The 12196-nt window shown below is 43.8% G+C and overlaps 1 protein-coding gene across 1 annotated transcript; it reads right to left on the bottom strand.

Moving 5' to 3' along the window:
- Positions 1 to 1388: 1388 nt before the first annotated feature.
- LOC134048219 (phthioceranic/hydroxyphthioceranic acid synthase-like) lies at positions 1389 to 11608 on the bottom strand. The gene is made up of 6 exons (XM_062499898.1): positions 11500 to 11608; positions 10616 to 10769; positions 9520 to 9680; positions 7552 to 7755; positions 7267 to 7448; positions 1389 to 6980 (listed from the first exon to the last, which is right to left on the bottom strand). The coding sequence occupies exons 1-6, from the start codon at positions 11558 to 11560 to the stop codon at positions 1389 to 1391; spliced, it is 6354 nt and encodes a 2117-aa protein (XP_062355882.1). The 5' UTR covers positions 11561 to 11608.
- Between the last annotated feature and the right edge of the window lie 588 nt (positions 11609 to 12196).

The following is a 12196-nucleotide window of genomic DNA, read 5'->3' on the forward strand; positions in this document are numbered from 1 at the left end:
ATTTCCAGCCATGGTGAATGCAAGCCTTGCACCCGGGATGGCTTAGCCCCCCTTGCCCCTGTTCCACACATGAGACAGGGGAAGCACCACAGCATTGCAGTCCAGGGACTGACTGGCTGCAGAGCAGCCTGGATGAAAAGGACTGGGGGGTCCCGATGGGCAGTGGGCTGAGCACGAGTTCACTGTGCACACCGAGAGCAATGACAGCCAGCTGGGCAGGGAACTCTGCATCACACTGGTGTAACATGTACCACCAGTACACTACACAACACTTAACTCATTACACCCCATCTAGAACCCTGATCCAGCTCTGGACCCTCCACTATGAGGAAGACATAGATAAGCCTGAATACTTTTGCCACAAGACCACCAAGATCTTTGGGGCTGGCACATGAGAGCTAAGAGACACTAAGGAAACTTTTCAGCCTGGAGATCAGATTATTTCAGGGGGACCTCATAGACCATGGATACTCAATGCACAGGAGAACACTACCAGATATACAAGGGACAACTCATAATAATTAGGGAGAAATAATACAATACCCTATTCCCATATTAAGAGACTATAAACAAAGTTTCCTTCAGTGTCTTTGTGGAAAAGTCAGTTTTTTATCACTGGAACAAAAGCAGGACAGGTATTTGGGTTACAAAAATTTAAAATAGGAGAGCAGATAAGGGACCAAAAAAAAATCAAGTAAAATAAAAGTACACTTTAGGGGATTTCTTAAATACCTTACTGCTCTTGTTTATTTGGTCTTTCAAAAAAATTGGTTAATTTATAATAAAAAACATTTGCTTTACTGTATGCTTCACAATTGGTAACAATTGGTAAATTACTAACATTTCTGGAGACAAGCAAAACATTAATTTTTGAAATTCACATCAGACTTTCAAAAATATGCGTGTAGTTAAAAACATTTGGAAATACTAAAAATAATATATATTATATATATAATTCCCTTAACAATACAATATGGCAAAATGCTGAGAAGCTTATGTGGCTTTATGTGTATACTTACACATAAATTTACATATATTATATGTGTATATTTAGAGGTTTAAAGAGTATATTTAGACTTTAGAGGTGCAAATATACAATTTATATCAAAACTTGAATACAGTTTAAAAATGCAATGTGCAATAAAATGTGTAGGAATTTACCTACTTATTTCCAGTAAAAACTATTGGAAATCAAGGTAAAAGACATTGAAAGTAAAAAGTGGAACATCTGACTGAAATTAAAACAGTTAGAATAATGGCACATGAACTTGGTGAACGGTTTTCTGGGTCAATGCAGAAGAGTACATTGAGAATTACCACATGTTCTACCCTCTTGGTTATTACAGACATATTCTCAGATGCTGCAAAGGATTTGAATACTATTGAAGTTACACAATGCCTGAATGAGAAGACTCCTCTAGGAAGCTATCAATTTCTGCACTTTGAACTACAGCATTCTTCTTTACATCTGTTCCATTTTCATTGTTTGTTTCTTCTAAAACTACCACTAAACTTGACAGAGTTGTGTGAGGATCAAGCAGTTTCACAAGGGGTATGTCCACCTTTCTCTCCTTAAAGACACGGTTCTGAATTGTCATAGCTAACATGGAGTCTATGCCCAAAGATGAAAGTGGTGTATTCATGGTTAGTTCATCTGTGCTCACTCCTGTGAGGTCACTCACCAGTGAGGTGATGTAGTCTTCAGATTTGAGAAAAGCAGTCTCTGAGACTTCCATTTCCTCAAACATTTCAATCTTGTTCCCGAAATCTTCTGAAATAAGCGATATGAAGCGACTTTTGAGAGAAATAATCTGAGTAAAAACATGATGATACAAAGTTTGAAAGTTCAATTTGACAACAGCTTGCTGTGGGCTGTTTATAAGTAAGGCCTTCCTGAGATAGTCATGAATTTCATGCACTTGCAGAATATCTATGCCCTTGGATCCCAGAATGCTCTGAATGTGGTTTTGATTGAGCAGAATGCCAAGGTTCAAAGCACCCCAATTAATGGCCTGGCCTGAAAGCCCACAGTTCCTCCTGTAGAGGCAGAAGAGATCCAGGAAAGAGTTTGCAGCTGCATAGTTTGTCTGGGTGGCATTGCCCAGGAAGGAAGTAACAGAGGAGTAGCACACAAAGTAGTCAAGCTCCTGGCCTCTGGTAGCCTGGTGAAGATTTAGGGTCCCTGCTACTTTTGGGCTCAGCACTTTGTGAAAGTCAGCCAGCTTCAGGACTTCAAGGTGGCCATCATGTAAAGCAACAGCACTTTGGAATACCCCTTTGATTGGACTCCCCACAAAGGTGTTGGCAATGGACTGGAAAGCTTTCTCAACATCACTGGTCAAAGCCACATCACACTGCACAGACACGACTTTGCTCCCTCTGTACTGCTGCTGCAAAGCCCTCATCTCTTCTTGCTTCTCCCTGCTGGGAATTCTCCTGGACAGTATTGCAATACACCCTCCTCCATTCTCAGCTATGAATTTCACTGTTTCAAAGCCAAGCCCAGTGAGCCCCCCAACTACTACATAAACAGCGTTCTGCTTAAACAGCTGCTTCTGGGGCTCGTACAACGGGATGTCTGAAAGCACGCCGGCGTCCTTCTGCCTTCCCAGAACAGCCAGGGGGACAGAAGTGCAGGTGAAATAGGACGTCACAGAGTTTAGCCCTTCAAAGTTCTCAGGCTGCTGAAAAACAGAACCTGAGAGATGTCTGAACTGTTTCATATCCATGGAACTGATCCAGGCATGTACAGTCTTCTGCAATTCCTTCAGAGGTGCTTTCCGGAAAAGACTGGCAACAGAGAGGATATGAAAGCTGATGTTTTCATGATCAACTTCACTGACATTCTGGATACATTCAGACTGTTGATTGCCACACACAATCACCACATCTTTAAGAAACTGCATGTGGGCCAGATCCTCCTGAGACAGTCTGTTGACTGGAGGGAGAATAACAAGGGCATTGCACAGGTTGATATACTGCAACACATTAGGAGTATGCTTTGCAAGGACTGTTCTCCAACCCATTTCTTCTGCTGCTGCAGAAAGAACATGGCACAAAACCGATGACGGTTCTGTAGTAATAATACCCAATGTTCTGCCATGTTTGCCCTTGGGTAACCTCTGAGTGAAGATTTCCCATGCAATGATGAAGTATGACACACAAGGGACATTCTGGAGGAAGGGGAATTTCCTTGCATTGAAACAAACTGTTCCTGGAATCTGAACTCTGGATGATGCAGCAGTGGGATAACATGAAACCACACGATCTCCCACTTTCACTTTTTTCACATCCATGCCTGTTGCAGTGACTGTACCACTGAAATCAAGACCTAGAAGCCTGTGTTTGTCTCCTGCCTGTGAGTTCCAATACAGTGTGTTACCAAAGCTGCAGCTAGAAACACTAATGGGAAAATAATCTTCCGAGTGCAGACAAATTTTATCCACTTGAATTTCAACACTCTGTTTGTCAAGCTGAGTAGCAGCACCAGTGAATAATTCCCCAGACAAGTCTTTTGCTGCGTATGGATTAGAAGTGTACAAAGTGAATGATTGTGATTTCTGGAGAGATCTTACAGGTTGGATGTAATCTGCATCTACAAAAGGTGTGCGTCTGATTTCAGACACATAAATTCTTCCCTGGCTGATGCAAACTTCTGGGTAGTCCCCACCTTTGTACTTGACAAGAACATCTGCTAACACTGAGATGTCCAGGGAAGTGGAGGAGCTGAGGTCAATCAACTGAAATGTGATTTCTGGAACTTCAACAATACAAGTTCTGGTCATGCCATACAATGCAAACCCACAGTTCACATGGTCCACATATCTCTCTGTTGTTCTGTAGGTGATCACTCTGACGGAGCAGCGGGACGTCTTCTCTCTTAGTGCCACCACTACCTGGCGATAAGCTTCGCAGCACTTGGCCAACTGATCTACTGCTTTCCTTGGGAAATCTTCATTTAACTTTTGAATTCCCCACAGGAAGAGGATTTCATCATAATCCTCAACCTCTGCTCTCATTTTATTCTGTGTATCCCCTTCCATGAGGCATTCCCAATCTTCATACATAACATATCTCGAAGCAGGGTGCAAGTGCTTTCTGAGCTGCTCACCTATCCCAAATTTGTCTGCAAACACAAGGACTCTGGGCTTAAACCCCAGATATCCAATTGTCTGTGAAAGAGAGACTTCTTTCCATTTGTTTTCAAACAGGAACTCATTGTCTCTGGAAGATGACTCCTTCATGAAAGTGATGGCAACACGCTTAAGTTCAGCCAATACAGAGCCGTGTTTGTCCACAAAGCATCCACAGACCTCAAGGCAGTTCCCAGTGGATTTGCTCATTCTCATGTATATCATCATTTCCTCCTCCAGTGGGCGGAGCACCACCAGGCTGCCTATCCCTGAAGGAAAGCCTGCTCTGGACTGGAGTGTCCTTGAGCTCAAGACAGCGGTCATCTGCAGAAAACAGTCAAGCAGCACTGGGTGGATACAGTAGCTGTGCGTGTCTCTGATGGTCTCCTCATTCACCTTTATGCTTGTTATAGCTTCCTTTAGCTCCTGGCAATAATGAACATCACCGAGCTGCCTGAATATGGAGCCATACTGAAAGCCAACCTGAGACAGTGCTTCATAAACCTCCTCTCTGCTAATCACTGACTTGCACCTTCGGTAGATGGCTTGGAAGGAGATGCTGCTTTCTTCCACCACACCTTCAAGCCCCTTTGCCACTTGGCCAGCAGCATAAACTGCGTTGGAGGAAGAGACAACCTCAAAGCTTGTCATGGCTTTTTGTGGACTCAGCTTGATACTCAGTACTTGGGAACTCTGTGTGAGAACACACGGCGCAGAAAAGCTGATACTCAGCTGGCAAGCGCCCAGAGGCACTTTAGGTCTTGAGCTGCTCATCACACAGGCTAGACCAAGCTCCACATAGAAAGCCCCAGGGATTAAGGCCACCCCATTGTTCTTGTGCTCATATAAGTACGGTGTTGTGTCCTGGGACACCAGGCAGCCAAACTCCACGTTGTCACTGTTTATGCCATTAATCAAAGCATGACTGGCGCTGACTGGCGAACCTCTTTGGTTTGCTTGTTGATGGATATCCAGACAGGCCATGAGTTTTTGGCGATTAAATTGATATCGTGGAATGGCCACAGGAACACTTTGGTACCCATTATAAAAGTGCTGCCAGTTGGGATTAAATCCCAGTTCAAAGAGATTTCCTACCAGGGTGAAGAGTGTCTGATATTCTGCATCTGTTTGCAAAGAGGACAACACCTTTGTGCCCTTTCCTAGTGTTTCTTTTATGCTTCGCTGCAATGCTCGGTGAGGACTTATTTCCACAAACACCACGTTTTCCCTGCCTCTGGCTGCAGTTTGGATGGCTTGTGTGAAAGCAACAGGCTCACGAGTATGCCGTGCCCAGAATTTGCCCTGAGCAAAGTCATTTTCAGATGCAGCCACCCCAGTCAGTGTTGAAATCACTTCTGTTTCCCCCTTATGCTTTTCTAAAGGCTCTATCTGCTCCTCCAGCTCCCCAAGTATCATATCCATGCTGGGGCTGTGGTACGCAAGTGGAACATTTAAAGCATGAAGAAAGATGTTTCTCTGACTGAAAGCTTCAGCTAACTCTCTCTGGACAGCTTCCACAGCATCTACACTCCCAGACAAGGTGCAGGAAATGGGGCTGTTGAAAGCAGCAATGCACACCTTTCCCAAGTAGGGATGCAGGCGTTCAGCAATCTCTTCAACAGGGATGTTTCCAACCACCAGCATCCTGCCACTGGCGGTCTTTGCCTGCAGCCTGCTCCGATGGTAAATCACTCTGACTGCATCTGCCAGGGAAAGGTACCCAGCAATATGTGCAGCAGCAACTTCCCCCACTGAGTGGCCAACAACAGCAACGGGCTTAATACCCCAGTGCTTCAGCAGGGAAGCTACAGCAACCTGCAGGGCAAACAGCAAGGGCTGGGAAAGCTCTGGATTCAACAAGTCCTTTGGGCTACGATTTCTTGCTGGCAGGAGGCTGATGGCAGCGTGCTGCTGAAAAAGGTCTTCTATTTCCTTACACTTGTCTCTGAACACCGGCTCTGAGCTCAGCAGTGCCTCGCTGAACTCCTTCAGCGTCACGCCATTGCCACAGAACACAAACACCAGCTGTGGTTCCACTTTGGACATGGCAGGTTCCATGGTCGCTGCTGACTTAAGGTCCTGCTGCAAGTGTCGGAGGGAATTTGTGACAAACGCTTTTCGGTACCTGTAGTTGGCATGGCTTCTTCTGCAGGCAGATGTATAGGCCAGGCTTGGGAGAGTTACAGAGTTCCTCGTGCTCAGCTGCTCAGCTGTATCGGCCATTGTCATCTGAAGGGACTTAGGGGATGCTGCTGACAGCAGAAATAATTCCAGGGGCTTCTTAAAGGCAGGAAGAGGCTCTGGCTGTTTCACCTGCCTGACTACAACATGAGCATTGGTTCCTCCAAATCCAAAGCAGTTGATGCCAGCTACTCTTCCATACTCACTGGATTCTTCCCAAGGCTCTACAGCTGTGGCAACGGCAAGGTTTAATTTTTCTGTATCAATGCTGCTCATCTCCTTCGAGTAATGCAACGATGGAACAATCTTGCCATGATGCATCATCAGGAGCACTTTGATTAACCCGGCAGCTCCAGCAGCTGATTCAGTGTGTCCAATATTTCCTTTCACTGAACCAATTTTCAGAACGGGAACTCGGGAAGACCTGTTTTTGCTAATGACACTACCCAGGCTCTCAGCTTCAGTAGGGTCTCCAGCAGCAGTTCCTGTGCCATGGGCTTCAATGTACTGCACAACTGAGGGATCCACACAACTTTCATAAATGCTGCGCAGTAACTTCTCTTGCTCTATTTGAGACGGTCTGGTGATCGGAGTCGTGGACCTGCCATTCTGATTGACTGCACTGATGTTTATCACACCCCAGATTTTGCTGTAGTCTTCCTTTGCCTGTTCCACGAAAAGTTAAATTGTCGGTAATAAACTCATGCTTTCTCCATAAAGAAGAAAATAAAACACCACAGCAAGGCCAAGATCAACAAGAACATGATGCTAACTTTTAAATGGGGGATCCTTTCCCTATGCAAGGGGAAGTGCATAAATTCTTAGGAATGCTTCATTAATCTTAATCTTGAATTGGAAAAACTTCACTGGAAAAGTCATTATTAGTGCTGAAGATAAAGAAATTCAGTCAAGCAACCAGTCTTACTTCAGCCTGCTTCACAAGCAATCTTACCTTTCTCAGTGGTTTGAGGAAAACAACACCACAGCCTTCTCCCCTTCCATAGCCATCTGCTTTTTTGGAGAAGGGTTTGCTTATGCCCTCCGGAGAGATCATTTTGGCTTTACTGAGAGATACAAAGGTGCGAGGATCGATGATGCAGTTCACCCCACCACAGATTGCTGCCTCACAGTCTCCTGGAGTCAAACAGAAACATACTCATGTTGAGATGGCCCAGATAATAGACAGAAACCGTAGCAATCCTGATGTCATTGTCCAGCATCTCCTCAGTCCCCTTACCTGATTTAATGGCTCGCAAGGCGTAGTGCAGAGCAAAAAGAAAAGATGAACATGCGGTATCGACAGTCAGGGACGGTCCAGTCAGATTAAATGTGAAAGACACCCTGTTGGCAGCAATGCTCATTGCTGTTCCAGTGCCATCATAATGATTTATTTCACTCACTGCTCTGCTGGTTATGATTTCGTAGTCTCGATTCATGAGACCTGGAAAACATCAGATACATGTCAAGTTAAGCCAAGCCAACAGTAGGAATGTACAGCTGGAAATCTGATGGTGTAGTTTGGTTTTCAGCATTAAGACAAAGCCACGTGGTATCAGGGCTCCTGTCATGAAGCTTTGCCTCAACACAAGTCAAAGGCAAAAGTCACAGCAATTTCCCCTGGACACAACTTACACAAACATACCAAACATTTGAAATTCCTACCTGCCCAGGAAATAACAGGAAATTCCTACCTGCCCAGGAAATGGCCTTTCCTGATGGCTTAGCTCACTGTACAATGCAGCTAAGATCTCTGTAGTCTGCTTAGAACGCTGTGTCTCAGTTTGAGACCGAGATACAGTTTGGAGACTCAGGTTGTTTTAGTTTAGCTATGAGAACATTCATCAACAAGTTACGAGGAGGAGGGGTTCAGCTATAAATGTATAAAACATTAACTTCAGTTCCTCAGATGTACCAAGTTAAAGGTCACAGCACAAACTACATCCAATACTTTGTGTTTATCATCAACTTTCACACTTGCAATCAGTAAGAAAGAGTAAAGAAGAACATGGCCTGTGAGAGCAGTTGTGTCTTCTTTCTGGGAACACTACACTTGAAACACTGTGGATCCTCAAGTCCATGAGCAGTAGCTCTATTCAGAGAACAAGGAATAATTCCCTCAGTGGAAGAAGAGCATCTCTCAGACTAAAACATAATCTAAAGCGTTTCCCCTATAGGTACATCAGCCAACCTCCCCCAGAAAACTCCTTTTTAAAGAGACACAGATTACACCAGCAATAATGTGCTGTTATTCTAGTATTGTCCTTTAAATATCTTTCAACAGCATCTGGCATCATCTCCTCCATAACTTTTCTGGTTCTGACAAAGGCAGTTGGACAAGTGCACCGTGGTACCATTCTAATGTCCACAGGAGGATTTCTGCTGCTTTAAAAGGATATTAACCCCCAGAACACCTTAACCAAAGTAATATTGGAAAACAGTATACTGGGGGAAAAGTGCAGGCCTGTGTAGAAGCCCAGAAGATAAGGGGCTAATGTACACATGTCAAACACCGTTTGCCAGATAGCCATGGAGCCAGCCAAGGATTGTCAGTAATAACCAAGAATTTTTGAAAGGAAAAGAGGAGGAAGGAGCCATGCAGAGGTAGAGTAGCACTTGCTATTGGCCAGACCAACACTGGAATCAGGACTAGTAATCTTTTCTCTTTTTGTTTCACTCTTTGTTTCTCCCTTTCTTTAATTAATCTCTTCCTTTCTCTCTTTTCTTCCACCTTGCGTCTTCATCCACAACCAACTGCCATATGCTGATACAGCAGGTCAGCGACCAGCATTCCAATTTCCATGCCAAGTCTGTAATTTACTATTAAGACTGTGATATTTTGCAAGTAATTACAAATCTTGTGTGTTCCTTTCCCCTTAAGGATGGAACATCACAGCATCACTTGCCAGTATGTTTCCCAAGAAGGCTTGGGCTGGGGAGGCAGTTTTAACTGCTGCTTCACTTCAGTGCCTGAACACAGGAAGAAGAGCACCAAAAACAGATACAGGAATTGTACCATGAAGTTCTAGAGCAGCCTGGTAATTCTTACCAAAAGTAACCAGTGGTGCCATAGCACAGTACTGCTACATCTCCAGTCTACATTCGGCCCAGATCTAGCGCTAGAGAACATATTGAAAGGTTATGAAGGATTGCTCCAATCTTTATGAGGTTCAAACACACTTGCTTTGCCATGACATTTTCATCTTACCAATAAAAACACCTGTTCTGGTGCCACTGACAGATTCTACAGGAACTCCTGCATCCTCCAGGGCTTTGTAGGTGCACTCTATCAGTAACTTCTGTTGTGGATCCATGCGTTCTGCTTCCATATTATTAATCCCAAACAGGTGGTTGTCAAATGAATTAAATCTGAAACACACAGACCACAATTGGATATGGCATATGTATATAAGATGCATTCCCTTCTGGACTCACAGTAAACATGTTTTGCAACTTCATGGAAAGCAGAGCAGTAACGGGTGTTTAGGCCACAGTTCCCATTTATGAAATTCAGAAGAAAATATTTATAAGGCAAAGATGTTTCAAGTCCCACCACAAAAGATGTCATTTTATCAATGGCATTTCAGAGGTAAGACCCACTTCTACCCATTTTTATTCTCATGGTTATTGCACTACTTCCAGTTAGACTCTGCAAACTACAGAATGTGCAGAATGAGACCACCTCTGCTGTATAATGGTCACTGCCAACAAGCTACAAAGAAATAGTGATTTCTACATGATTTTTAGCCAATACATACCACGGCTTTACAATTTCAAACCAAAAGGTTGAGGATCAGCTCAGGTGTTTTCAATGGATACCCATGATTCTCCAGTAATACATTCATACTTTATGTGTGTCTATGTGTGTCTATGTGTGTGTGTGTGTGTGTGTGTTTGTCTTTAAAAGCATCTTCAAAATAGGCCCATGCTTGCAAAAGACCAAGTTGAAATTTAATCTGTATCTCAAGATCAGATTTATATGGCCTTCTATCATTTCTTGATTCCAGAGCAGGATTCAATATCTCACATGGGACTAAGCACTAAATTAATGCTGGGTCCTATGATTCAACCCTGCCAAGTATAAATGTCAGGAGACAGTGAGATTTCTTCTGTGCATGTCAACTTCTCCTCTGAATGAAGCTCTGCAGCCTGAGGATCTAAGGTGAATGTGGAATTCCCATAGAAGACACTGAGGTTGAGCCTACTGCAATTTGCTCTCCTTCACACTAGCACAGCCCCTGAGCAGCAGGACCCATAGGCTAAGTACTCCAAAAATCAGTGGTGCAGCAAGGGAACAGACTCACTCATCTAGAAGAGCAGCTCGTGTTGTGCACATTTTTCCTGGCTTGTTATCATCTGCATCATACCACTCCTTGGCATTAAATCTCTCAGGGGGGATTTCTACGGTGCAGTTTCTGCCTTCCTCCAGGACTTTCCAGAAACTGTCAATTCCATCTCCTGTTGTACAGAGTTGTTAAAACAGATGAAAAGGATGCGCTCCCCTTCCCCATGCAGACTCAGAAATGCACAATCATCTACAAGGACCTCCCACATGGGAATCTAGGCTACTTAAATATGCTTGCCACAGAATGAAGTGATCCTGCTTTGTTGAAAGAAAAAAGGAAAAATCTCGACTGCTCCCCTCACAGCTTGTCTAAAAGCAAAGAACCCCCAGAAAATCCTTAACCACCTTCTCTCCCCATTTCCCTACCATCTCACTACATCTACTCTAAGCACTGTAATAAAGCAGGAAACTTTCTTTTAGATAAACCCAACCTGTTTATATTGCAGCCATTGCTGATAAGAATGTCCAGCCCTTCATCTGTCCTGTCCCTATGGCTGTAGAATCCTGTAACAATGCACAATCACCCAGCCAGTGAACATGCAGAAAGTTCCAATCATCCCACACCCATCCAGCTCATTTGTATGAGTTTCATGTGCAGCTCAATGTCCTGCCCACAGCCAGCACTGCAGCTTCCCTCATCTGTCTGTCTGTCTGTCTGTCTGCAAACAAATTCAAGCCAAGTAGTTTCCAGCACAGCACCACCTTTCAGAGAGATCCCACAAGCAGCAAAGTAACAAATTCTATTAAGGGACAAACATCTTAAATTTCTTCACTCCAGCATGAAGAAAAGACTTGTTTTTCAGTGTTCCCTCACAGCCTGCTTTGCTTTCACCCCAAACTTACCTCCAGGAAAGTTGCATCCTATTCCAACAATAGCAACTTCATCTGCAGTCTCGATCTCCATCTCCTGGGGTGCACAAGACAGGAGTAGTGTCAGCCCCGTCCAACAATGATGTATTTACCATTCAATAAATACTAGGTTAAAAGGTGAACTTCTCACAAAGACACAAACTTGTTCAGAACTTTGTTAATCTGGAATGATCTGCTGTTTGTTGTGATGACAAATGACATTGCCCACAAGTGACCAGAGCTGTTCTCTATTTTTCCTCTTCTCTACTTTTGGAGGAAATTCCCCACTTAATTCCCCAGAATCTCCCATGCACAGACACTTCCTTTTTGCTGTTTAACCTCTACTGACATAAGGTGAATCTTTTCAACAAATTAGATGGCAAAGACAAGAATTCCCTTTGGGGTCAAAATTAAATACCCCACAATAGAATTGACAGATGATTTCTTTTTCCTTGATTCTGAGAAGGGAAAATCAGTTGATTTGATGTCAGATGAAAATCAGTTCAGTTGAACTAATTAGAGCTCACTAGGATACCCAACTCTAAGCTCTTCTTCAGTCCTCCTGATTTTCCTTCAACCCACAAAGAGAAGAAGATTTCTCTAGGAAGGTTTTGTAGGGGATTCTTGGCAGTGGGGAGAGTTTCCCATCCCAGGGATAGCACAAAGAGCCTTTCTCATGCCCAAAGAGCCT

This window comes from Cinclus cinclus, chromosome 1, assembly GCF_963662255.1.
Source record: "Cinclus cinclus chromosome 1, bCinCin1.1, whole genome shotgun sequence".
Classification (NCBI taxonomy): Eukaryota; Metazoa; Chordata; class Aves; order Passeriformes; family Cinclidae; genus Cinclus; species Cinclus cinclus.